The sequence below is a fragment of the Drechmeria coniospora genome, chromosome 02 (genome assembly GCF_001625195.1).
Source record: "Drechmeria coniospora strain ARSEF 6962 chromosome 02, whole genome shotgun sequence".
NCBI classification, from domain to species: domain Eukaryota; kingdom Fungi; phylum Ascomycota; class Sordariomycetes; order Hypocreales; family Ophiocordycipitaceae; genus Drechmeria; species Drechmeria coniospora.
The window spans coordinates 1013629-1040750 of record NC_054390.1 but is presented as its reverse complement, the minus strand read 5'-3'; the positions used below and the strand labels follow the sequence as shown (position 1 = coordinate 1040750).

General features: G+C 60.7%; 6 protein-coding genes across 6 annotated transcripts; 3 read left to right on the top strand and 3 right to left on the bottom strand.

Annotated features, from left to right (window-relative positions):
* Positions 1-1337: 1337 nt before the first annotated feature.
* DCS_03560 (uncharacterized protein) lies at positions 1338-1619 on the top strand (the record flags this gene model as incomplete). Its single annotated transcript, XM_040800879.1, has 1 exon — positions 1338-1619. The coding sequence occupies one exon, from the start codon at positions 1338-1340 to the stop codon at positions 1617-1619; it is 282 nt and encodes a 93-aa protein (XP_040655912.1).
* Positions 1620-3235: 1616 nt separating this feature from the next.
* Positions 3236-5015, bottom strand: DCS_03559 (uncharacterized protein; the record flags this gene model as incomplete). The annotated part of the gene is made up of 2 exons (XM_040800878.1): positions 3236-4429; positions 4509-5015. The coding sequence occupies 2 exons, from the start codon at positions 5013-5015 to the stop codon at positions 3236-3238; spliced, it is 1701 nt and encodes a 566-aa protein (XP_040655911.1).
* A 5186-nt stretch (positions 5016-10201) lies between these two features.
* On the bottom strand, positions 10202-10612 carry DCS_03558 (uncharacterized protein; the record flags this gene model as incomplete). The annotated part of the gene is made up of 1 exon (XM_040800877.1): positions 10202-10612. The coding sequence occupies one exon, from the start codon at positions 10610-10612 to the stop codon at positions 10202-10204; it is 411 nt and encodes a 136-aa protein (XP_040655910.1).
* A 3875-nt stretch (positions 10613-14487) lies between these two features.
* Positions 14488-18329, top strand: DCS_03557 (uncharacterized protein; the record flags this gene model as incomplete). Its single annotated transcript, XM_040800876.1, has 4 exons — positions 14488-15678; positions 15749-16239; positions 16790-17355; positions 17416-18329. The coding sequence occupies 4 exons, from the start codon at positions 14488-14490 to the stop codon at positions 18327-18329; spliced, it is 3162 nt and encodes a 1053-aa protein (XP_040655909.1).
* Positions 18330-19060: 731 nt separating this feature from the next.
* On the bottom strand, positions 19061-22549 carry DCS_03556 (ubiquitin fusion degradation protein; the record flags this gene model as incomplete). Its single annotated transcript, XM_040800875.1, has 8 exons — positions 19061-19153; positions 19202-19208; positions 19271-19461; positions 19669-20590; positions 20665-21088; positions 21239-21529; positions 21763-21811; positions 21938-22549. 8 exons carry the CDS (start codon positions 22547-22549, stop codon positions 19061-19063), a joined length of 2589 nt encoding a protein of 862 aa, XP_040655908.1.
* Positions 22550-24461: 1912 nt separating this feature from the next.
* Positions 24462-26741, top strand: DCS_03555 (ubiquitin fusion degradation protein; the record flags this gene model as incomplete). The annotated part of the gene is made up of 1 exon (XM_040800874.1): positions 24462-26741. The coding sequence occupies one exon, from the start codon at positions 24462-24464 to the stop codon at positions 26739-26741; it is 2280 nt and encodes a 759-aa protein (XP_040655907.1).
* Between the last annotated feature and the right edge of the window lie 381 nt (positions 26742-27122).

Here is a 27122-nt window from a genome sequence, read left to right as displayed (position 1 = left end):
TGTCCCTCGTGCTGCGTCTGATGTCATGGCCATTCTCGTGGCGGACGGCACTGGCCCCGTGGCGCTCCCGCACTGAGGGAGGCGGAGTCGCCGAGCTCTGGGAGCTTCGTCTGCTGCTGCTTGTCCGTTTTAGGCAATTACACCATCGCAAGTCGTGACGGTCTCGGCGGCGCCAGCTCCAGCACCAACCCAACAGCAGCATGAGCCGCCGCGAGCGACAGACCTGGAGCCTGCCTGTAGAGGGGGCGGTTCTGAGACCCTCTGGCAGCGCCGCTCCGTCGTCGAAGCCTGCGTCATCGTTTCAAATTGCCTCCTGGACTCCTTCACAACGAGGAGTCACGACAGGTACGAGGCTGCTGGCGTCGACGGGTACGAGGATGCCGGCGCCCCCTCCGTACGCCTACTTACAGCGCAGCGCTGCACTGCACCTGTAGTTGCTTACACCTAGGTGCGAGGATAGTGCAGGCCCCGGCGTGTCCTGTTCCGAAAAAAAAAATGGGAGAACAGAATCATCCCTCACACACCGGTCAGGGGCTGTTGGTTCCGCGCGCCCCGATGTGGATTCCGATCGCTGGAGAGTTCCGTTTTCCCCTCTGGGTCCGACCGCACCCAAGGGCGCGCGCTCTGTGCCGCTCCATTCCTCTAGACGACGGCTCCCTCTGCGCAGAAAATAATCAGCGGTCGACTGATGCAGCCAACGACGACGAATGGAACCTGCCCGCCATCAGCGAACTAGCCTTGTTGGGTCATTACGGGTAACTTGTCCGAGAGGATGCAACTATTATTATCTTTGCGTGTAAGTAAGTAATTACCCAAGTGCGCACATGCGCATGTATACTGTACAGTACTTGTACTTGCGTACTTGACCTACGAGTGAATGACTAGGCGTAGACGTTGCCTTTGTGTTGTTTATTGATCATCGTCACGCAGAACTCGAACCCGACATAGGGCGACATGTGGAGATTGCATCTCGCCAGCGCGGTGAATAATGAGGAACAACAAACGCATCAGCACTGGGCCACTTTCCCCCCCTTCGCCTTGGGTTCGTCGTGCAGAATTTTCAATCCCTCTGCAGGCTGTTCGGTGCCGTGCCCGCCCCTCGCCAAAGCCAAACGACGGCAACGGCACGTTTCCTCGCATCATCCTTCCGTCCTTGCCCCCTTTTTCCCGAGGCCCATCCGAGGCTCATAAACATTGCCGTGCAAAGGGCTGTGTGAGGAACAGCTCATCTTGCGTGCAGTAGTTTCTGGAATGGCCTCGCCATTCGTGTGCTGAAATGCTTATCCCGCCTCGAGCGAGTGCCTCGTGATGGACGCGCACTTTCATACCCTAGGCCAATGCGTGGCGAGGAGACGGATGGATCAAAATTCCAGCACCGTCTCGATCGGCCTCTACTTCCTCCCGTCAGGTTTGGCATGGACACTCCTCCCAACAGCGCGTTGCACCAGAAACCAGACGATGGCGAGATTCCCATGGGCGCCTCACCAACTCCAATACCCGGGGCGTCGAAGACGCTTGATGCTTCTTTTTCGTGCCAGACTTGGTCCGAGTCCTCTGCCGTGCTGGAAATATTTGTCATGACGAGAGAGGCCGTGCTGACCATGCCGAGATCTCCCTGAATCGCCAGGGATAGCAGGCCTGAAGAAACAACATGAACGGCTAGGCCTCGGCGTTTGCGTCATGCATGTATCCTAGTTGTTCTGTCGCTGGGGGCCATGCTCGGTTAACCCCTAACTGAAGTCGCACGCCAGGACTGCCACTGGATAGAGTGGGATATCACGACACGACAACATAACTCGCCAACGGGTGGGGGACTTGACATTCTCGACAACACAAGTGAATGTATTTGGCCGAATCTGTTTGATTTTGTATGGATGAAACAAGGAGAGCATCTCATCTCGAAAGGATGCGCACATGGGCATGCGGTATATTACGGCACGACGAAACAACTCGCCTACATGCGAGGGACTTGGCATTCCTCGTAACACAACTGAATGCATTTGACTGTCGGCATGCGAGGATTTGACAGTCTCGACGATACAAGTGAACTTGATGCACTTAGGCTGAATCTACATGATTTTTTATGGAAGAAAAGAAAGCATCTCATCTCGAAAGGATGCGCACATGGATATATGGGATATATCGGCACGGCGAAAGAACTCGCCGACATGCGAGGGTCTCGACATTCCTCACAACACACGTGAATGTATTTGACTGCCGACATGCGAGGGACTAGACATTCTCGACAACACAAGCGAATGTACGTGGCTGAATCTACATGATTTTATATGGAAGAAACAAAGACAGCATCTCATCTCGAAAGGAGGCGCATATGGATGGATGGGATATCACGGCAGGATAAAAGATGCCTCACCGACATGCGCGTGACCTGGTGTTCGCGACAACACAAGTGGGTGCATTTATTTGGCTGAATCTATTCCTGACATGGGTTTTGCAGGAAGTTACAAGCAAGGCATCTCCTCTCAAATGGTTGTGCACATGGATATATGGATGTTACGGCACGACAAAGATGACGCGCCGACAAGCGAGGGACGCGACCTTCTTGACAACGCAAGTGAATGTATTTCTTCGCCTGAATCTACACGGTGCTTGTGGGGAAGCAAAAAGCAAGGCATCTATCTCCTCTTGGAAGGATGCGCACATGGATATATGGGATATTACGGAACCACAAAGATGGCGCGCCGACATGGGAGGGACATGACATTCTTGACAACACAAGGGGAGGTATCTTCTTGACTGAATCTCCATGGTTCTTGCGAGTGAGTAAATAGCAAGGCATCTCATCACGAAAGGATGCGCACGTGGATAGATGAAATATTCCGGCACGACAAAAGACGGCAGCACGCCTTGACCGACTCATGTGAATGTATTTGACGAAATCTACATGGCATACTTTTGTAGGGAGAAACAGAAAGCATCTCGTCTCAAAAAGGATGCGCACACGACGGATGACGCGATGCCACGCGAGCGACTTGACATTCTTGACAACGCAAGTGAGTGTGTGTATTGGACTGCATCTAAGTACTCCGCACATGACTTTTGCATGGAAGAACCAAAAAGGAAAAAGACGTCATCTCGTAAAGGATGCGCACATGGAAATACTCTTTGCTCAAAACGCCTCATTGCCCGGGGTATGCTCCTCTCCACACATGACGACGACTCATCAAACCATCAACGGCACGGACGGGCGAGAAAAACGACGGCGACGACGCGACTAGAGGGACGAGCCACGCCCCTCGGGGTCCTCGACCGTGTGCTTGTCGACGAACTGGCCGGTGCCGACCGACTGGGCAAAGGTCTCGTGGGGCTTCCACTTGGCCGAGGTGCGGGGCGTCGTCTCCTCCATCATCTTGTCGACCTGCTCGAGGGACAGGCCCTTGGTCTCGGGGACGAGGAAGTACGAGTAGATCCAGGCGCAGGTGCAGAGGGTGCCCCAGACGAAGAAGACCGACGACTTCATGTTGCCGCGGTTGGCGCCGACCATGTAGGGCGTGATGACGGCGATGATGGTGTTCCACAGCCAGTTCGAGGCCGTCGACAGGGCGACGCCGCGCGAGCGGATGGGCAGGGGGAAGATCTCGCCGATGACGATCCAGGCGCCGGGGCCCCAGGTGGAGGCGAAGAAGAAGATGAAGATGGCGATGAAGGCGATCTGGGCGTTGACGGCCGGGATGTTGTCGGCGATGCTCTTGGTCGGGTCGGCGGGGTCGGGGTGCGTGTAGTTGAAGCCGACGGTGACGCCGACGATGGCGACGAGGAACTGGCAGATGAGCATGCCGAGGGCGCCCCAGATGAGGATGGTGCGGCGGCCGAAGCGCTCGACGGTCCAGAAGGAGAGGGGCGTCGAGCAGACGTTGACGAGGGTGAAGATGAGGGAGATGATGAAGGGGTCGTCGATGGCGCCCGTCGACTGGAGGAAGGGCGTCGAGTAGTAGAAGATGAAGTTGACGCCGGTCCACTGCTGCATCATCTGGAGCGAGGTGCCGAGGATGGTGCGGCGCAGGTTGGAGCGCGAGACCCAGAGGCTGCCCTTGAAGCAGTTGGCCCAGCTGCCGAACCAGGTGGTCGAGGGGATGAGGGCGCGCTCGTACTCCTCGTTGGCGATGATCTCGGCGATCTCGGTCTGGACGAACTGCGACGACTCGGGCTGGCCGCGAACGCGGGCGAGGGCGCTGATGGCCTTTTGGATCTTGCCCTTCTTGACGTAGTAGCGGGGCGAGTCGGGCAGGAAGAGGAGGCCGCCGCCGAGGATGAGGGCCCAGGGGAACTGGATGGCGATGGGGATGCGGTAGACGCCCGTGTTGGGGTAGTTCTTGGTGGCGTAGACGACGACCGAGGCCAGCAGGATGCCGATGGTGATGCAGAACTGGTAGCCGGCGACGAGGGCGCCGCGGACCTTGCGGGGGCACTGGAGGCGGGCGGCGTCAGCATCGGCGGCGCACAACGACGGAGACGGACGTGCGCGCCCTCGGGGCCGTGGGACTCACAATCTCGGACATGTAGAGGATGACAATGGCCGACTCGAAGCCGACGCCGAAGCCGGCGATGAGACGGCCGGCGACGATGGGGCCGAGGGCGTTGCTCGGGCTCGTGATCATCTGGATGACGATGCCGACGATGTAGACGAAGCAGCCGAGGATGACGGTCCACTTGCGGCCGATCCAGTCGGCGAGGTCGCCGGCCATGAGGGCGCCGAAGAAGGTGCCGCAGGAGAGGATGGAGACGATGAGCGAGGTGTTGCTCTCCGACACCTGCTTGTAGCCGGGGCCCATGACGGCGTCGACGAAGACCTGGGCGCCGAGGACGCCGTTGATGTAGCCCGAGTCATAGCCGAAGAAGATGCCACCGAAGGAGGCGAAGGCGCAGAGGAGATAGGCCTTCCAGGTGATGGGGGCCTCGATCTGGTCGACGTTTTCGGCCGTGTAGAGGGCGACCGAGGGTCTCCGCGGGTCCTCGTCGTGGACCTTGTCCGTCTTTTCGCCGTGGTCAGCCATGGCGGTGGTGCGGCGGGCAGCTCGAACGGCCGTCGGCTCTGCTCTGCTCGTCGTCGTGTCTTTGGGCCCTAGGGGAGTGAGCGGAGGTGAGGTCGGAGGAGAGACAAGAGACGATCAAGATTGTCTTTGTCGTTTACTGGCGGGGGGGCGTGTCCGAGGAGGGCGTGTCGGGAAGGCAAGGCCCGTGAGACAGGTTGAAGAGGAACGAGACAGGAAGACATGGCGAGGTCGGGGGGGGGAGGGGGACGATGTTTTATTTGTATTCCACGTCGACTCGACGGGGGATGCGGAGGACCGGGGGGGGGAGGAGGGGCGGGGGGTCGCATGCTGGGGGGGCACGGGTGCTGACGAGGCGGCCAGCGTCGAGGGCGTGGTCGTCGTGGTCGTCGTCGAGGAGCCGTCGCTCGCCGGGCGAGTCCGTGTACGGTTACGAGGACGGGCTCGGAGGTTGTGACGGCGAGATGGAGAGTGAGTTTGCAACGAAGGATGAGGCACGCACACCTTTGGAGATTGGGGGTGGGGAGGAGGGGTGGGGCGGGATGGGGTGGGATGGGGTGAATGGGGAAGGATGGGGGTGGATGGTGCCTGCCTCGAGGGTACCTGCCTCGAGGGAAGGAAGGGTGGTTGTGCCTGCCTCGAGGGAAGGAAGGGTGGGTGGTGCCTGCCTGCCTGCCTCGATGGGCGAGCACGGCAAGTACGAGCACGGGGACAGGTATAGGTACAGGATACCTCGGCGGCAGAACGATGCAGGTAGCGTGTACTTGGCTGCTCGTACGGTGCGGGCGGGCGCAGGTGCTCGTACGGTTCGGCGGGCGGGCGCATGTACCGGCGGGGGGGGTCGACGCAGGTACACGGTACGAGCACCTGGGCGCGGGCCCCGTACCGAGGACCGGGTCGCTCCTCGGACGAGCATCCTGGGAGGCCGGGGAGAATCGAACGGCGGAGCGGAGCCGAGGCGACGATTCGCTGCTGCTCCGGGCGGGCGTGACCGAACGAAGCAGGGGAAAAATCAGACAAGCCGAGGGGCAGCAGAGGCCTGCGGGCCAGGCGAGGCGTCTGGGGTTCCCGCATCGAGGCTTGCGGGGGGCCGGCCAGGGCGTCGGCGAGCTGGGAGGCGGCGAGGTAAAGCCGAAGCAGGACGGACGGTGGATCGGGAGGGGTGGGGGCTCCACAGCCGCTACGGAAAAGCGCCGAGAAGCGCCGGCCGCGGGTGGCGAGCCAAGTTTGGGGAGCGGCAGGGGACCAGCGCAAAGGGTTGCTCGCCTCTGCGCACCGTTCCCGCACGTCGTACGAGGCCGAAGAAAATCAGCGAATGCCCTTGGCGGGTGCCCATTCTGAGCGCCGGCCCGAGGGGTATTCGCGTGCACGTACGGAGCAAGTACAACTACGCATTACTTGGGCGTGCAGGTACTTGGACTCTGTGTCCAGCGTGCAGGCGTGGTGTAAGTACCGTACCCACAGCACGCAAGTACTTTTACATGCACATGCACACGCAAGTGCAGTATTACAGTACTTGTAGTCGTAGTTGCACTTGCACGACAAGCAAGTACTTATTGTACAGTACAGGTAGGGTAGGGTAGGGTACAGGGAATGACACTCTAGTACTGTGCTGTACAGTACTTACCTAGTACTGTAAGCAGGTGCCTACCTAGTACCTAGGTACTAGTAATACGGAGTACTGCGCTCTCTTACAGCACATCTTACAGTACACGGGTATTCGTTCCGCCGTCGCACAGCACTATCGCGCACTACTGTGCACTATTACCAGCGATTCCACACCAGAACACGCGTACCTACGCGGGCACATGCACATGCACAGCACACCTACTCGAGCATGCCCGTACCGACGGCGCCCCGAAGCGCATGTAACGTGCACCGCGCAGGCCATTACACCGACGACGGCTCGCAGCAGCCTCGAGCACGAGCGTGCCACGGCCTGCGCTGGGCCGTATGCCTGCCCGCCTCTGCATGATGCCGCCGATCTGCCGCCGGTCAGGAGACGGCGCGGGGACGCTATCGAACTCTTCTCCCCCTTCTCGGTCGGCCCCCCGCGATGGACGCCGACGAACATCTGGAGAGCAGCCGGCTGGCGCGCAGTCGTCCCGAAAGCTGGGGTTTGGCCGTTGAATGGCGCTCAACGTTTTCCGGGACCGCGTGCGCGACTGACTCGGCGGTCGCAGCCGGGTGCATCCCGGCAGCTGGATTTTCCTCCGTCACGCGCCGCTCTTGCTCCGCGGTAGATGAGGCACGGCGGGGGGGGGGGGGGGGGTCACGGCGGGGGGGAGGGTCACGGCGAGCGGTGGGAAACTCGGTACGCTACGAGCACAGCAAGTACACGTAGGCGTGTTTTCATTGCTCGGGTGTACCCCTAGCCATTACGACATGTACAGTACTTGCAACCACGGAGTACGGAGTACAGCACAACACCTTGTAGGCACACGCACATGTACATGCATAAACAAAAACACCGTACTTGCTGTACTTGCTCTGTACTCCGTACCGTACTGCACGAAAGCTAGCAGGTGTGGGTGCAGGCAAGTAATTAGTTGTAATTACCCCATGTACTCTGTACGTAATAAGGCATCTGGGCGAAGATGTACAACTTCATACTATTACTAAGTACAGTACGGGTACGTGCGTACTGTAGTACTTGTAAGTTGCAATACAGTAATGCATCCAAGTACAGTACAGTCAGTACCTAGGTACCTAGTAATTACTTACAGTACGGAGTACTCTGTACGGACTTATGTACAAGTACAACCAGTTCTAGGTGTAAGTAAGTAAATGCACATGTACTGACTGCAAGTACTCCGTACAGGCATAATAGTACAGCCCAAGCAAGTACACCCACCAAACACTCGCAAGTGCAGTAGGCCTGTTTGCACTGGACAGTAATAATATTACCACCACAGTGGCCGTGACGCACAAGGACTTGCAGGTGAGCGGTATTCATACCACTTGCAAGCCTGCAGGTACTGTGACGCTGCGCAAGCGTACCTGCATGTACAGAGCACGCACGACGATGCCGAGTACGTGCGGACAAGTACCTGCAGTCACGGTAGACCATGCAGCACAGGTAAGTACCTTAGTGGGGTGGCAAAGGTGTCGATTGATTCACTTAGGGAGCAGTGATGGTAGCGCGACCAAAATTGAATCGTCACTTTGTCTTGCAACGGTATCCAGGAATAAAATAATATTAGGCAATGTATTAGTTACTTGCAAGTGCTCTCTAAGCTGGCTGCGCTCGGTTGGCGCTTGCACAATACTAGAGGTAGTCGTACGGGCAGTAATACCCTTGCCCGCCGTGGAAGCACTCCGCATTTACAGCAAGCACAGGTACAGGGCTCCGTATTTAGGGTGCAGGATTTCACCTACTTCGTATTTTCAGCACAAGCAAGCACAGTACTTCGTACCGCAACTACCGTACTCCGTACTCGGCACACCTACTCCGCATTGACAGCACAAGTACGCCTACGCCGTACGGAGTACAGTACGTGCAATTACTCGTACACGTGCGTGTGTTCCCCGCATGCTGTGCTGAGACAGCTTCATGCAAGACTCGGTACGATGGTGCCGATGACTGGCTGCGCGCGGCACTATTTTTAAAGGTACCTAGGTACCTACCTGTAAGTACAAACCTGCACGCCGCTTGGCGCTCCAGCAGCCGTCGTGCTGTCGTCGCCGTCGCCGTGCCCAGCGCAGCGGCGGGGGCGCCGGCCAGGCCATCTTCGCTTCCGCCAGCTCGTATGGCCACGAACCCTGGCGCCGGTGAGGGTCCGGTCACGAGGCCGGCAGCGATTTCAGGAAACGGTCCCACGATCTGCCGTGATCGCCTTGCCGCCAAGACTTGTCGGACGAGCTCGCCACGGCGAGGCTCGTACTCGTAGATTGGAGCCATGCGGGTGCAGGTCGGTACTTACCTTAGTACCTAGTAGTAAGTAACAGTGCAGCAAGTATGGAGTACATGTACTGTACTGTACTCGCAACCACACCTGCAATTACTGTACTTACTAAAGTACTTGCATGTAACGAAACATGTGCTGTACTGCACAGTAAGCGTACGTTGCCGGTGCAAGTATGCTTGGTGCTCCGCGCAGGGAGCGCGAGCATCGTGTGCATGACAAATGCTCGTCCCCCTCGTGGAGCGAGCCAAGGGAGCGAGCCAAGGGAGCGAGCCAAGTTCTCGTGACGAAAAATCGCCCGAGTGCGTGCTTCGAGCGCGTCCGGCCGGCCACGGCGACAGGCCGCGGTAGGCCCGGCGCGCCTCGCCTCCGTGCCTGCGTCGTGGGCCAATTTTCGGGCGTACTCGACGCGCTACGGCGCGAGCGTGCAGGTTGGTGCAGGCCGGCAGGAGGTGACGGCCCAGGCCAGGCCGAGGTGGTGGCCGGCGTGTTAATTGACCGAGCAAGCGGCCACTCGGCTTTTCCCCAGCGCGCGGGCTTCCTCCCATTCCCGGCAAGGTACGGAGTCGTCGCCGCCGGCTGTGCAGTCACCTGACAAAAGTGACGGTTCAGTGTTGGTGGCGCTGCTCCTACAAAGTGAATCGACATTTTTGCCACCCCACCGCATGGGCAGTCAGACGGCGCTGCGCGGGACCTACAGTACTCGAGTACTCACTCGCGCCTCCACGTACTGTGCAGGTCCTCCCACCCGAACCCGTACGGTACGGCGGCGGATGCGCACGTAAGCATGCATGACCAACGCCGTCGGTCGTCATTCGGCGCCTTGACGAGGCCGGCTCAGGGGGTCGGCCGCCACCGTACGATTCTGGGCGGCGAGGGAGGGCGTGGGAGCAGGGAAAGTGCAGCACCGAAAGCACTGCGCTCCGTGCCGAGCGCCGTGCACAGAGCGGTGCTGCTCCCTACCTGCAGTCACTTGACAAAAGTGACGATTCAGGTTTGGCAGCGCTGCTCCTACAAATTGAATGGACATTTTTGCCACCCCACTTGCAGAGTGTAGTTACTTGTACAGCTGCTTGCACAATTACTTGGTCATTAATACTTGGACGAGTACTTACTGTAAGTACTGTAGTGTACTACTTACTGCAAGTACTACTTACTGCAAGTACTACACTGCAAGTACTACTTGCTGTACAGCCACTACTTATTAACCTTAGTACCTTAGTAATCAGTGACTGTAAAGCGCAACCACGCTGCCCTGAATATCGCTCGCAGCCTCTTCATGATTCATCTCCCCGCAAGCTCCCTCCCCCGCCCTCGCGCCCCCTCATCTCGCGCCCCCTCCCCCTCGCAACCCCCCCTCACAACCCCCCTCCACAACCCCCTCCCCCTCACCACCCCCTCCGGCCGCCCACGGGGTCGGCGTCGTGTGGATTCGGCCGAGCAGAAAGTCGACGGCTCGCGCGCCAAGGGGCCGGCGAGGGCGAGGGCTTGGCCCGTGGGAATTCCCTCGCAGCGGCGCCGGTCGATGGCCGCGCCGGCCCTCCGCCGTCGACCATGGCGTTCCTCCTCGACGGCCGCCTCGGCGCTTCTCTTCTCCCTGGCTTCTAGACCGGCTCGTCTCCTGCTGCCTGCCGCCGCCCACGTCACGTCATCCACCGTTCCCCCCGGCCCGGCAGGTGGGCGGCGCGCGGCCATGTCGGTGTTCCGGCCGGCGCCGAGGACTTGGGTGCGTGCATGCGCGGCGCAGCCATCGACACGGCAGCAAGCTCCATCTCGCACCTGGACACGGCCGTCGAGATGACTTGGCAGCCACGGTGCGGGAGTGCACGCGAATGGAATACAGTGCACGCGAATGCGGTGCTGAATGTGTACAGTGCACCTGAACAGGTCAATGCACCTCAATAGAATGCACCTGAATACAGTGCACCCGAATACAGTGCACCTGAATACAGTGCACCAGAATACAGTGCACCAGAATACAGTGCACCAGAATACAGTCCGCCCATGCTCGTGCCGCCTCTTCCTCGGCCGAGACCCCAAGACGCGCCACGGTGCTGTGGCGCCGTGGCTTGACAGATCTCCTCGCCACCATCGGGCCGTGATCCGGCGCCGGCGGCTGTCCGACGTCGGCGCGGTGCCCTTGCATGTATCGTTGCACCGTACGTGCCCGCCCATCAACTTGCGCGTACGTAACGTACCAAGAACCATTGGCCGTCGGCCCGGCGCTTCTCGCTTTTTTTTTTCGGTTTTTTTTTTCCCTCCCGTCACGCGGCATAGCCACAGCGGGCCAGGCGCCAAGGACGTGCCTCTGCATTCCGACAGCTTGGAAATGAAGCTGGTCCGTTTGGCGCGGCCCCACATCCGTCGTTTGATGTCGATGCTGCGGCGCGTGCGGCGCGGCAAGCATCGCTCCTTGCTGGCGAGCGCTGGCCTCTGTCGCTGGCTGCCGAGACGTCTCCGCAGGTCAAGGGCGTGTACCTTTTAGCCGTGCGTGCGCTGGCAGCAAGTGATGGCATCTCCGGATGGGCCGTGTAAGTACCACTTGTGCTTGCGTGTACCGTACACCCACAGGCACTCACTCCGTGCAAGTATTTGCACATGTAGGTGCGCTGCACCGAGCAACTGCTTGCATGCAACTGTACCGTGCACGTGCTTGTGCGCAGTCTCCTCGACAGCAACCATCGACATGGCCGTATTTGTCATCTCTCCAGACATGTACGGACTAGGTGCCGAGTATTAATTACTCCATACGGAATACTGTGTTTCACGTGCACGTGACGGGGGTGCCGGGTGCAAGTACGTAATGCGGCTGGCGCAATCCTCGTACTGTACTCCGTACTCCGTACTTACGGAGCACATGTACTATTTACTGTACCTGCCTAAATACTTACGCAAGCAAGTACTTGCAGCCTTTGAAACAGAGTATATTTCCACGTCCCCCTACAGGCGTTTGCTGGCAGGTACAAGTACTTACTCATACGTCGGGGATGTCCATCGGACTCGTCGCAGAACCAAAAAGAAAAAGCACGTCTGTTTCCCTGGCCGAGGGGTGCCGACGGCAAACGTGACGGTCGGGGGCGGATTCATGAATGGTGTGACGGGGAAACAAGGATGCCTGCCCGAGTGCCAATCCTGGGATGCATCAAACAAAACTGTAATGAATGCACAACTTGCGAATAAATACTGCACACCTACACCTACTGTTACAAGCGCATGTACATGTAAATAAAAAAGTACGGTCGAAATTGGCTTCACTTCTTCAAGCCAGGACAGGATCCAGGGCTTCGGGCTCGTGCCACATTAAGTTTAGCTCGGCCACGCCCAGGGCAATTTCTCATGCCCAGCTGCCTGGTAATTACGACACTTGGCACTCCGCAGTCGCAGCGATTCTGGGGTTGTTTCCCATTTGCCTGGTGGAGGCACGTGTGCTCCAAACACCGAGGTGTACAACTATGCTTGGAAGCAAATATTACTTGTATGGAGCACCTTGTACCCCGTACGGAGTACCCCGTCTGGAGTCATTGCTGACGGCCCGCATCAACATCTACCTCTGTACGTAAATGCAGGCGAGTACGTGTACGTACGTGTACGGTATTGCTTTGTGCTGCACAAGTACCCAAGTAGTATGGAATAATTACTTGTGCAGTACAGTAGTCCTCACAAGCACACGCACACAAGCACACAAGCACAGGTACTTGCATGCGTACTACTCAAGTACAGCCACGGCATCTCGAGGTACAAATACTGTGTGTGCAATTAAAAGTGCGGTGCCGAGCACTGGGCACATGCGCACGAAAATCAGCATGTGATGCCGCCTCGAGGTACCTGTACTTGAACAGAATGCCGACAAGCTGCAAGGTTCTGCGTCGTCCTGTCCACCATCAAGTACTCTGTCCATCACGCTGCACCTGCGCAGGCACTGTGCTGCAACTAAGTGCTGTCGTCGTACGGAACGGCATCGAATCGCCAGGGCAGCGCGCGCACACGTTGCTCGCTCGCACGCCAGGATTGCCAATCGCCAGCGAGTGCCAACCTTGCCATGTTGCAACGGCACCGCCCTCCGCCAGTGCGGACGGTGAAAGGCAACCCGCGCCGGCCGTTGTCACCTCGCGTTGTATTGCTTCTAGCGTCGGCGAACAAACGCACGGCTACGACGGCGAGGCCACGGTGCACCTGCGCTCGTCGGTCGGCGTGCAAGTCGTGCTCGTACTGTACAGGTGCATGCACCGGCGTCGATGCATCGTTGACTGGGCCACTTGGACACCCTGCGCTGCGTTCTTGGGCGCATGGCATGTACAGCATGTGGCAGAAAGTATTTGGCTACCCTTAGGTTCCTCGTTCCTAGTCCAATCTAATGTAGTAGAAAATGGTACCTGAAGGTAGGCAAATACTTTTTGCCCCCCACTGTATTGTAGAAGCACGACGGGTGCGGGAGCGCAACGTCTCTCGCGAATCCGTCCTCCGTATGCACCACCTCGACGAGGTACGCTTACAACATACTGTACTTGCAGTGCAGTAGTTGGTCGGCACCGATCCTAGGTGTAATTACAAGCACTTGGTACTCGGCAGACGCATGTTCTCACTGTGTCGATGCCATGGTAACTGTGGAGTAAGTGCTGCACTGCACTACTCCGTACTCTGCAAGTAATCCCGGCCATGTGGTGCACGGAATCGTCTGCTTCTCCCAGCTGCTACAGTACAAGCACAGTACTTGCTGTACTAACCTGGTACACGGTCATGCACATGTAAGTACCTCGAGGTCAATGTTGGTCCTACAATTACCGAGGACGGAGTAAGCAATTGTGTGCAAGTGGTAGGTTAGTTCTGTAGGCTCTTGGGACCTAGTAGTTGGTAAGCTGTAATAATGATACAGCACTGCAAATACAGCGGACTGCTTACCCTGGGGACCGTCACCTGCCAGCACCTTTGAGCTGAACCAGTTTGTTAGTAATTCTCGTACACAACTGAACCTTACTTAGTACAGTACTACCTAGTACCTACAGTAGGTATTACTTAGAACCTACAGTACCTTAGTAGTAGGTACAACACTAGTACCTAGCAGTAGACTGGTACAGTGGAGTGACAAAACTGTCGATTCGATTTGTATGAGTAATGCTACCAAAACTGAACCGTCACTTTTGTCCAGTGACTGTAGCGGGTCGTGGTACGGGGTGCCACCGTGCATGTACTTGGTTGCAACCTGCAACGTCCTTGACTGCAACCTGCAACGTCCTTCATTGCAACTTGCAACGTCCCTGAATCCAAGTACCGATTCCTTCCAGCATCGATGGCTACAGTAGTACCTTGCTGGTAGCAAAAAAGGTAGCTAGTAGGTGTGCTTGGTGGCACCAGGTGCATGCACACAGGCACTTGTGCTCCGAGCAAGTACTTACCAGTGACCCCACCCAAGTACTGTACTGCAAGTACACTCGCTCGCTGCTCGGAGAAATCCGTTCCGTGCCGGACCTTGGACCTCCCCGACCTTGGACTCCCCGACCTTGGACCTCCCCAACGTACTTGCATCTCCCCCACGATTCTTCCGGCGACATCACGACCTCTGCCTCGCCGCCATGGCCGCTCGCGAGCCCCTCTCCGACGTCCTGCCCCCCCTCGTCCTCGGCACCGCCACCTTCAACACGCAGTACCACCCGGACCCGGCCGCCATGCCCTACGCGGCCATCGTCCGCCGCGCCCTCGAGCTCGGCGTCGCCGCCTTCGACACCTCGCCCTACTATGGACCCTCGGAGCGCCTGCTGGGGGACGCCCTCCGCTCCCTCGAGCCGCCGCCGCCGCGCGAGGGCTACTTCCTCGTCACAAAGGCCGGTCGCGTCGCCGCCGCCGAGTTCGACTACTCGCCCGCCTGGATCCGCTACAGCGTCTGCCGCAGCCTCGACCGCCTCGCCACGCCCTTTCTCGACCTCGTCTACGCCCACGACGTCGAGTTCGTCTCGCCCGACGAGGTCCTCGCCGCCGTCGGTGAGCTGCGTCGCCTCCGCGACGAGGGCCGCATCCGCTACGTCGGCATCAGCGGCTACCCCGTCGATGTGCTCGCCTCCCTCGCCGCGACGGTGCTCGAGCGGACCGGCGAGCCTCTGGATGCCGTCATGTCCTACGGTCACTTCACCCTCCAAAACGCCACGCTCGGCCGCGCCGACCTGCTCCGTCGCTTCCGCGAGGCCCGCGTCGGCTGCGTCCTCAATGCCAGCATGCTCGGCATGGGCCTCCTGACCACGAGGGGCGTCGACGACGGACCCATGGCGACCTGGCACCCCGCGCCGCCGGCCCTGCGGGGAGCCTGCCACGATCTCGCCGCCATGGCCGCCGAGCGGGGAGAGCGCCTTGAGGAGGTGGCCATCCGCTGGTCCCTGGACGGCTGGGCCCGCGCCGGCGAGCCCTTTGGCACCACGGCGTACCCCGCCGCCGCGCTCTCGGATGCCGCCGTGGGCGGGGACGAGCGGCCGGCGCGCATCGGCGTCAGCGTCATGGGCGTCTCGGCCGTCGAGGAGCTCGAGGAGACGTGGCGTCTGTGGACGAGCGCCGTCGGGCTCGCCGCCGCGCCGAGGAGGGACGACATCGCCGCCCTCGTGCGCGACGTCATGCGGCCGAGCCTCGGCGCCTGGAAGGACTATTCGTGGGAGAGCGGGGGCGAGGCCTTTGTGAACACGAGGCAGGTCCACGGTGCCGTTCCCCACGACGACGTGGCCGAGAAATGGGCCTTGCTGTCGACGGAGGCCGTCGACGGCTCCGAGAGCCAGCATTTGGTTTGATGCGAGCGACACCCCAAGAGCTCCACGACCTTGGCCCTCGCCCTTTGCTCCGACTACTCGCAAGCCCCGGGCCATCCGATGCCTCGACAGCCACAGCGGCCTCAAGGCGGGCAAGGGAAGGAGCGCCAAGCAAGCATCAAAGCAGCTCGTCGACCAAGATTTCGTTGGATTGCCAGCCGTGCACCGTGGCTCCTCGGTCATGGCGATGCCCTGGAGCATCAATCCGAAGACGGTCTTGCCGTGCCCCTGCAGGGAGCGAGGCCCAAGACAGCCGACACGACACGAGCAGTCATCCGCATCTTGGGGACACCTCCCGTCAGTGACGGGGGACATTTCCGAAATCAGCATGGAGTGGGGTGCATTCGGTGCGACGGGCTGTCGGAATGCGTGGTCACTCGAAACAGGCAGAGGAATCCTTGCTATACACCGCCAGCTTTCTCGCCGCCTCGACTTTCGACATGGAACCCCGTTGGCCTTGCTTCTCACCATCGTCGAGTGTGCCTCATTGTCCGCATCTACTCCGTACCTGGATCACGCTGTTGACGTCGTCATGTCGTCTGTCTCCGCTGACTAAGGGGCGGGTCCATCGGGAGGCCCAAGCCATATAGGGCAATAATGCTAGATTTAATGAATAATGTACGGACAAAGTACGGAGTACTCTGAAAGCAAGTACATGTACGGAGTACAGGTACGAAGTGATACAGTACAGTACTCCGTACTCCGTACATGGACGATTGAATACCGGTGATAATACAGTAGGTACTTCGCCGTCACTGACGAATAAATATTTCCCATGTACTTTTTCAGTCAACCAAGTATTCTCTTGTACTCCGTATACCCAAGTACATAATACTGTACTGTACTTGCAACTTCTGTACAGAGTACTCAGTACATGTACATAGTTGTATTGGTACAACCACTCCGTACGAGTGCCACCATCGCCTTGTCACGTGATGGTCTAGCTTCCTCCCAACGTCCGTCGAGCTATTCCGACATTCTCACTTTCCGGTCGTGCAACTCGACAGTTCCTCGTGGCATTTTTTGCCTCCAAACGAGTTCGTTTCCCGACATGAAAGCTTGACCTCTTTCATCTCCCCCTTGGCAGATCGCATGCCGGAACGAGTGGCAAGTGCACGCCCCGTCCCCGCGGCAGCCTCGTCGACTTCGGCCCGTCGCCAACGCTTCGACGCCAAAAACCTTCCCAACCAGCCTGCCCGAACCACAAGGTCCGGCTCATGGCGGGAGGACGCAAGTCCAAGGCCTCCGGTCCGGTGCGTCCGTCGAGCACGCTCATCCTCGACAACGGCGCCTACACGATAAAGGCGGGCATCCTCGGCGACGCCGGCACCCAGGGCCCTCGCGTCGTTCCCAACTGCATCGCGCGCGACCGCGCTCGGAAAATCTACGTCGCCTCCGATGTGGAAAAGTGCCGAGACTTTGGCGAGCTGCAGTTCCGTCGTCCCGTCGAAAGGGGCTTCATCGTCCACTGGGAAGCCCAAAAGGAAATCTGGGACCACCTCCTCTTCGACGACAAGGCGCCGCTCAAGTGCGACGCCAGCGAGACCCGGCTGATACTCGCCGAGCCGCCCGGTGCTCTTCCGGTGCTGCAGACCAACTGCGACCAGGTCGTGTTCGAAGAGTACGGCTTCGCGAGCTACTACAGGGGATTCGGTACGAGATGCCGACGGCGCGCGGCGTCGACGACGGTCGACGCATGCTGACGAGCCGCAGGACCGGCCTTCAACGCCTACCACGACATCCAGCGCTTTTTCCACGCGCCCCGAGACGTTCCCGCCACCGCCGATGCGGCCGTGCCCGCCGACCTGCTTCTCCTCGTCGATTCCGGCTACTCCCACACGACCGTCACGCCGCTCTTCCGCGGCCGACCGCTCCACGGTGCCGTGCGCCGGCTCGACGTCGGCGGCAAGCTGCTCACCAACTACCTCGCGCGCCTGATATCCCTGCGGCACTTTGACGTTCGCAACGAGACGTACATTGTCAACGAGATGAAGGAAGCCGCCTGCTACGTCTCGGCCGACTTCAAGTCGGACCTCGACAAGACGTGGAAGGGCACGCGAGGGGAGAAGCGCCACGACTACCTGACGGGCGCCGGCATCGTCAAGGATTACGTCCTGCCCGACTTCCACTCCAAGACCAAGGGTGAGCTCCGCGACTACGACCCGACGAGGCATTCCAAGGCGAAGAAGCTGGCCGCCGCCGGGCCGTCGGACGAGGATATCCTGACGCTGCGAAACGAGCGCTTTGCCGTTCCGGAACTTGTCTTTTCCCCGTCCGACATGGGAATGCGACAGCCCGGCCTCGCCGAACTCGTACAGCAGTCGCTGGGCCAAGTCCCCATCGGCCTGTGGCCCGGACTGCTGGCCAACATGGTCGTCGTCGGCGGCAACTCCCTCTTCGACGGCTTCGTCCAGCGCCTGCAGAAGGAGGTCGTCCAGCGCGTGCCCGACGACTGCGTCGTTCGCGTCGCGAGGCCCGAAGACCCCATCACGAGCACCTGGACCGGCGCCGCCAACATGGCCGGCCACGTCAACATGGAGAGCCTGGCCGTCTCCAAGCTCGAGTACGAGGAGCTCGGGTCCGCCCTCGTGGCCCGCAAATTCGCCACGGGAATCGGCGTGCCTTGAGGTGCACGTTGCCGACCAAATTGTACACTGACACGCTCGAGACGCACTTGGGTCGCACTCGGGCCCAACTGTCGCAGCCACACCCGCTGACGCCGGGCACGTTTCGCCCGACCACCTCGTTCACCCGTCATGCCGACGCCCGACACGGCATCCAGGAAGGAACATGAATCGACGTCACCGCGCACCGCGGAGACGTGTTTCTGGAGGGCAAGCATCATCTTTGGTGTCTCACCCAGCACCCAGGTTGCTTGCTCGGGCACGGCTCGAGGGGCAACGCTGCCCGGATGCCACATCGTCCAGCGCCGTGCCAAGTTTGTGCGACTGCCAGGCAGCACAGCCAGGAGCAAGCAATGTCTGCTGACAACGGCCACCGTGGGTTGGCATGCGAGGAAAGGAGCATGATCCATTGCATGTGTGGGACTGGAGGAGAAGCAGCAAATGCAGCAGGGGCTCCGCACGTCGCACGTCGCACGCCGCACGTCTGGAGCAGAAAACAGTGTCAAGGACGGGTACGAGAGCGGTGAATTGAATCCCTAATCTGAGTAGAGTTGTTTTCCCAGCAGCCTGTTCCTCCATTCTTCCATCGCCCACCTGTACATGCATACATTGCCAATATAATTTCAATGCTGGCTGCGCTTGCCAACCAGGACCTGAATCGTCAAGGCCCTTCTTCCAGATGCCGTCGTCAGCCGTGAACATGGTATTTCGACCATGGCGTAGTTGGCCGAATGTCACTCGGGCGGTGTCATGGCCATGGCGATGCTTTGCGGCCGCCCGTTTGGCCTCTCACAGACGGCCGAGGCCGCGTCCTCGCGACACGCACCCTGCAAACAGTCAGCCAGCGACCGGATTCCATTCCTCGCGGGACGTACAGTCGCACTGCCGACGGCGTTAGCATATGGATTCGGCATTCCCATTCTCGAGGGGTTGGGGGCGCGTACGTGGGTGGCCGTGGAGCCTTCGTTGTGGATGATGCAGTAGCCGGCGCAGCATTTGCGACAGACCCTCTGCGTCCGGTCGATGCAGGAGTCGCACTGGTGCACGGGTTCCTAGTCAGCGCGGGTCCATCGTGGTTCGGGAGAGGGTGACTTGCGTTGTTGCCGCATTCCCAGCAGCTCTTCGAGAGGCGACTCTAGATTGGCAGCGGCGTTAGCAAGTTGCGTCTCGGCAGCAGAGGCTCGGCGCACGTGTCCTCGCATGCAACGAATCCCGACTCCGCGCACGAATTGACGTCGGGAGGCGAGACCGTTCCCGTCCGCGTCAACGTCCCCGTCCGTTCCCACTCCTCTCAGCGCCAGGGATCGTCCTCGGCGCAGCGGTGACAGAGGTTGTCTCGTACCTTGATCTTGATGGTGGCGGCAAACTCCTCGAGCTGCTCGCTTGCGGCGACGCTCACAATGTCGTCCTCCTGGTCCTCCTCCTCGAAGACGACAACGTCGTCCACGTCGACGGCGGCGGCGGCGAGGGCGCCTCCCACGCCGGGAAGGGGGTAGCAGGTCTCGCACCACCAGGTGTGGCAGCCGGCACAGTAGCGCTCGCGCAGGCAGTCGGCGCAGCGGGCGACCATGGGCTCGCAGGGGAGGTGCGGCGCCGTGGCGGCGCGGACCGACGACGACAGCAGCGGAGGCGGCGCGAGGAGCGGGAGGCTCGACGGCGGGCTCGCGCGAGCGTCCAAAAGGCCTTCGGGGCAGTCGCCGCAGCGCTCGCAGGCGGCGACGGCAAAGGTGGCGACGGCCGGGCCGGCGTTCCACCGCGGCGAGGGGCCATGGCGCGGCCCTCGGCAGAGCACGGCGTCAAAGGCGACGATGCCCTCGCAGGCGGCCATGCAGTGGGCCCACTCGTCCGAGACGGAGCGGGCGACGACGCGGCCCTTGGCCGCCCACCAGGGGTCGGCCTGGCGTTCGAGCGCCATCTGGCTCTTGCGGTTCCAGCCGGAGCCGACGGACGCGGCCTCGACCGTCGGCGGCCAGGGAGGCGGCGCTTCCTTGGCGCCGAAGACGTAGAGGGCCTGGAGGCTCGGGCCGTCGGCCGGCCGGCTCGGGCGGCAGGCGTACTGCAGGGCGGCGCGCAGCTTGGCCTGGTTCAGGTTCTTGACGTCGCGAACCGACAGGATGCGGACGCGAAAGGTCGCATCGTTGATGATGTCGTGGCACAGCTCCGACGTCACGGAGAGGCCGTCGAGGACGAGCGTCTGCACATGCCGGAGGATTTGTCGGCGGCCGAGCGTCGAGAAGATGCCTCGCAGCGGCGCCGAGTAGACGCTGGCGGCCGGGGGGGGTTAACGGAGGGCCGCTCGGGCGGGACGCCGACGGCGGCGTCCGGTGAGGCCACTCACCCATCTTCCGTCAGGTTCTCGCCATGGTGGCGCCAGGCGGAGCGGCCACCGTCGATCTCGTCCACGTCCCACCGAGCCGCCTTCACGCGCGTCAGGTCGAGGTATCGAAAGACGCCGGGGGTTGCGTAGAGGAGGGCGCGGAAGGCTCGGTCGGCGGCGGCGAGGTGCAGGAGGCTGGCGACGGGCAGGTGGGGGACGGTGTTTCGGAGGACGAGGGTGTTGTGGAGGAGGTCGAAGAGGGACACGGAGGATGGCGATGAGGTCTCGAGCCGTGGACGCGTGTTGCCGTCGACGGTGGCTCGGCTCATGTCAGGCTGCCAGGCAGAGGGGTGATTCGGTCGGGGGAGGGGAGGAGGGGATGACGAGTTGGCCGGCGCGCGAGTGTCGATTCCGGACGCGGGGTATGACGGGTTGGCAGATGGCTCTACCGACCGGCAAGGTCTGGCATATAACGACAAAGGCGTCGCGGCGAAGCTGGACGTGCACCCGGGAGAAGCGCGGCGGCAGTGCTCAGACCATCAGAGCCAGACCGCCGCGACGGCAGGGTGATGGCAAGTTAAGGTTAAACGAAGACGTCGGCCTGGGGCAGCGTCGGCCTGGGCAGCGTCGGCCTGTCTCGTCTCGTCTCGCTCGCGCGACTGAGACACCTCATTAGAGGCCGACGGCCACGCACTGAAACAGAGGCCGGGGTGGAGGCTGGGCCGTCGGTCGGTGCGGTTGGTCGCCCACGACGTCGTGTCGAGGAGCTGACGGTTGGGCGTAGCACGCTCGTCGAACGTTGCGTGTGTCGGCGAGCCCTTTGTCGGTTTCCAACACGGCCGTCCGCCCGGGGAGGTGCTCGACGGCGGCAGCAGCACGACGAGGCCTCGTGGCAGCAGCGTCGTGCCGTCGTGTCTCGTGTTTCGCCGTCACCGTCCGCCCAGGCACCAGGGGCGAAGGGGGTGTTTTCGACGGCCGAGGCCAAGAGGCAAGACGACAGGGACGAGGGCCGGGGGGAAGGCGGGGGTCTGTTGAGGGATCAACGCTTTCGTCGTCTGGGGGTCTCAGTCTCGCCCAGCGGCAGATTGGCAACGGGGACGAGAGTGCGTATGAACGTACGTGTACGGATTCCGGCGTGCTCGAGGCAGACGGGTGGGAGCGGTGCGGGCTGGTGGTGTGACGTGTACAGGGCACGAGGTGCAACGATATGTTTCGTACGCGTCGGTGCCTCTCAAATTCGGTAGATGCGTAACGGTGGTAAGTACCGCAAGGAGGTAGGTAGGTGGGTAGGTACCTTGGGGCACGCGGAGAGGCGGTATGTGGCATTTACATGCACGGAGCGGGAGGACGTATCATCCGTATCTTCATCGGCCGATGCATAGGCGAGGTGGCGCATCGGAACAACCGGCCGCCGCTGCCGTATATCCGTCGCTCTTGCCCTGTCGCCTGCGAGGCAAGAGGCGGTCAGTGATGAAGGTGATGAAGGGGCAAGGGCGGAAAGGGCGACCGAGGTCAAATCTGGGGTCTCAAAGGACGAATGGCCATGGAAGGAGCGAGCGAATGGACATGCCAGAGGCGAGGCGCTTATGTAGCCTGTGCGTCGATGGCGTCGGCCTAGTCGTCGATCCGCCCGACGTGGCGACGCAGCGCGCAGGGCCAACCAGTCAGTCCGTCCGTCTCCCGCACGCCGCGACGCCTCTTGATTCAGCGTCCGGCTCGACGGTTCCCCGTTGGTTCGCTGTAGATTCCCTGCCGATTGATTCCCTGTTGATTTCCTGTTGATCCCCTCTTGGTTCCCTGTCGATTGCCCGTCGACGGGCGCTTTCCGATGGGATGCATGTGCCATCTTGGCGTTGTCGTCGACGCTTACTTGTGCGTCGATGCTCGTGTTGCCGTCGTGAATCATGAGGATGCGATCCAATTGGAGGCAATTACTCGCAGCTTCTGGTCACCATGGGATCCCGTAGGCAATATCAAAGACGCTCGGCGCCGTCTCGGCGCGCCAAGGTCGGCGAGATTCCCGCCCTGTGCCTGGGCTTCCGTGGTACTGCAGGGCGTGCGGCCTCATGGGCAAGCATGGGGACTGCATCTACTGCACAGGGACTACACCTACTGCTGAGGGACTACACCTACTACTGCTGAGGGACTACACCTACTTACTACCTACTAAGGTACTACTCTACAGGGAATCATTTGCTGCACAGGGACTACCCCTCTGCCGAGGGACTTCACCTTCTGCACAGGGACTACATCTATTGTACAGGGACTACATTTACTGCACAAGAACTACACCTACTGCACAGGGACTACACTCTCTGCCGAGGGATTACACCTACTGTACAGGGACTACACCTACTGCCGAGGGACTGCGCAGAGACTCGTTTACTGCACAGGGACCACACCTACTTACTAGTACTGTACAGGGACTCATTTACTGCACAGGGACCACACCCTCTGCCGAGGGACTACACCTACTGCACAGGGACTACACCTACTGCACAGGGACTGCACCCACTGCGCAGGGACTACACCTACTGCACAGGGACTGCACCCACTGCGCAGGGACTACACCTACTGCACAGGGACTGCACCCACTGCGCAGGGACTACGTGTTGGACATTCTCGAGCAGGGAAACGGGCAGCGACTTCGTACCGACTGCATGGACACGGCGTGTAGCCGCCGAGCCTGTGTGTTGCACCCACCGAGCACGAGTACGGCGTACGGAGGTGCGGATACAATGCACGCCATGGCACCGCAAGGCCCCATAGGCTATTATTATGCACAACCTGCCTCACAAGCGCATCGGCATCGTCTGCCGAGACGGGTGCTGAGGGGCCGCGTCCGGTCCGCAGCGGGGCCCGAAAACCGGAGAGCGCCCCGATGCGTATGCTGGCCTGCGCGAGGTGCCATAGTAATGAGCAAAAAAGGTCGGCAGAGAGGAATGGTAGGAAATGGACGATGTTGAAAATCGTTTGCCATGCGCCTACCATTTTGGTACCTTTCGCATCTCGATACAAGTAGCACATGTACTCGTTGATTGTAATCAAGTACAATTTGCTCGCTCACCATCTCCACGGTTACATGTACATGTGCAGTACAAGTACAAGTACATGCATTTAAGTACTTACTGTACATCAGTACGCACAAGTACGGAGTACTTGCTCAAAAATAATACTTGCAATCATACCGTCATAGTCTTTATTCCTCCGTACCGCAGACTTTAGACTACAGTCTTCTGTCAGAGTATCTGTACTGTACATACGTAAAACAAGTACACTACTTGTATACTAGGTGTTTTTCGTGTGCAGTGGATGCCATGATTCCTCCGAATACCAATACCGTAGTAGTAATTATTACAGCTACCTGCGCAGAGTAGAGTGCGTGCGAACACTGGTAATTACTCCGTAATACGGGACAGAGCTCGCGCCAACCAACACGGTGTCGCGGCACGTGACGTGGGCAAGTTTTGGTGGGCTCGCTCCACGCACCACCATGGAAGGAGACAGAAGCTTGCTGACTGATCAATCAGTTCGGACTGGTTCGAATTGACTCTCTAATAATACTCCGTACTCCGTACCCCACGTCATCAGTCAGCAGCCTGCGTGCTTGCTTGCCAGTACTTAATTACTTGTACGGCATGTTCGACCGACACCTGCACCTGCATCCTGTGCATGGAGACTTGTCTGCACACATCCACGACATCACAGCAATGATATAACTTCTTCGACATGGACAGTCGCACGTCTGCCTCCCTCACCGTTGTTGTTCCCTGACCATAGAAGAGCTGCTGCCTCCGGGCCCGGCAGCCTGCCGAGCCATGGACGACCTCCCCGCGCTGCGCTGGTCCGCCGCGTACACGGCACTCCATCCGACGCTGACGTCGATCAAGAATCTTTCGGGCGACAAGATCATCCTCCCCCCATCCGCTCTCGAGCAGCTCCTCGCCGCTGCCCCCTCTCGACGGCCGACGGGTGCCGCCTTTGGCTCCGTCGACCCGTTCGGCGCCCACGACGGCGGCCTCCACGGGGGGCCGCGGGAAAACGGCGAGCAGCTTCCGCACCCCCTCATGTTTCGGCTGGTGAACCCGGCCAACGGAAACGTCGTCCACGCCGGCATTCGGGAGTTTTCGGCGCCCGAGGGAACCTTGGGCCTCAGCCCGTTCCTCATGGAAGCCTTGGCCGTCGACCCGAAGCATCTCGCCACGGCGGCGGAGTCGGCGGAGTCGGCCGTCGACCGACCGACCGAGGACGCGGTCCCTTTGCCCCTCCGCATCACCGTGCACGCCCAGCAGCTGCCCAAGGGCACCTACGTCCGGCTGCGGCCGCTCGAGGCGGGATACGACCCGGACGACTGGAAGTCGTTGCTGGAACGCCACCTGAGGCTTCACTTCACCTCCCTCACCAAGGACGCCGTCCTCGCCGTCCAGGGCGTGCGGGGCGAGACGTTCAAGTTCCTCGTCGACCGGTTCGCGCCGGCGGGGGACGGCATCTGCGTCGTCGACACGGACCTCGAGGTCGACATCGAGCCGCTCGACGAGGAGCAGGCGCGGGAGTCGCTGCGTCGAATCGCGTCGCGGGCCCACGCCGCCTCGTCCCGCGGCAGCTCCCAAGGCGGCGAGCTGAGCATCTGGAAGGAGGTTGGCGGCCGGGTAGCACCGGGTGACCATGTCGACTTTACCCTGCCGTCGTGGGACCGCGCGCGGCCGCTCGTCGTCGCCCTCGGCGGCGCGCAGGGGCACGGCCTGGACCTCTTTGTCTCGCCCAAGTCGTCCCGGCAGAGGGTGCCGCCGCGCGAGTCGAATCACGTGTTTGGAGACTTTGGCCCCTCGGAGGGCGGCATCAAATCCATCGCCGTGTCTCCGACGGACGCGGCCATGGACGGCGCCGAGGCCATCATGGTGTCGGTGTACGCGCCGGCCGAGCGCATGCCCTCGTCGGACGCCGTCCCGTTTACGCTACGGGCCCGGGCCGCCGCCGCCGCCGCCGACGACGACGACGACGAGCGGGCGGCCGACGGTTCGACGAGCGTCGAGGGCCAAGGCCACGGGGCCGACGCGGAGCGATGCGAAAACTGCCTCCAGTGGGTGCCCGGGAGGACCATGGTCCTGCACGAGAGCTTCTGCCGCAGGAACAACGTGGCGTGCGCGGACTGTCGAGCCGTCTTCCGCAAAGGATCGGCCGAGTGGGAGGCGCACTGGCACTGCGGCCAAGACGAGGCGTGCGGGGACGACGCCGCGGGCAAGGCTCGGCACGATCAAGTGTTCCACACGCATCACCGGTGCCCGGCGTGCGACGTCGTCGCCCCCTCGCTGCCGGACCTCGCGAGGCACCGCACGACGGTCTGCCCGGGCAAGCTCATCCTGTGCCGCTTCTGCCACCTCGAGGTGCCGCAGGAGGGAGACCCGCTGCGGCCGGCGGCCGAGGTGACGCTGTCGGGCATGACGGCGCACGAGCTCGCCGACGGTGCCCGGACGACCGAGTGCCACCTCTGCGACCGGATCGTCCGGCTGCGCGACATGGAGACGCATCTCAAGCACCACGACCTCGACAAGGTCGGGCGGGCGAAGCCCGACACGTGCCGCAACCCGCTCTGCGGCCGAACGCGGCACGGCGTCGGGCCCAAGGGTCGCGTCGGCGTCGGCGTCGGCGCCGCGGGCCAAGGTCCGGCCAACGACGTGGGCCTGTGCTCCGTGTGCTTCGGGCCCCTCTACGTGAGCATGCACGACCCCGACGGCAGGGCGCTCGCGAGGAGGATGGAGAGGCGCTACCTGCAGCAGCTCATGACGGGCTGCGGCAAGGCGCACTGCGCCAACGAGCGGTGCCGGACGGGACGGGCCAACGCCGGCCTCGAACCGCTCGCCTCGGAGGCCAAGGCGGCGCTGCCCGAGGCGAGGCGGCTGCTCGCCGACGTCGACGGCGAGGCGGCGCCGCTGTACTTTTGCGTCGACGAGGCGAACCAGCAGCGGAGGAGGGCGGCCGAGAGCGTGGCGGCCGACAAGGTCTGGGAGCTCGCCTGGTGCGTCGCCGCGGCCGAGGCGGAAAGGGGCAACGTCGCGAGGATGAGAGAATGGCTGCAGGCGTGGGCGCCGAGGCGGTAGATGGGGGTGGGTGTGCTGTAGGAGTACAGCGGGGTGTCAGAAATGTCGATTCAATTTGTAGGAGTAGCGCCACCAAAACTGCATCGTCACTTTTGTCAAGTAACCGTACAAGTATGGAGTACACCCACATGTATTGCCACCACGTACTTAGTACTTACTGTACTTACTGCACTTACGGAGCACTCCGTAATACTACGTGTACTTGTTATCCTGTCATGCCTTTGCATGTGCAGCAAGTGTACATTAAGCACGGAGTACAGGCGCTTTATACAGTAGATGTAATTCCATGCAAGTAAGTAGAGGCACGGAGGGCAAGTAGCTGTACTTTATTCAGTATTACTTGCAAGTAATTCTGCATACTCAAGTACACCTCCTTGTACT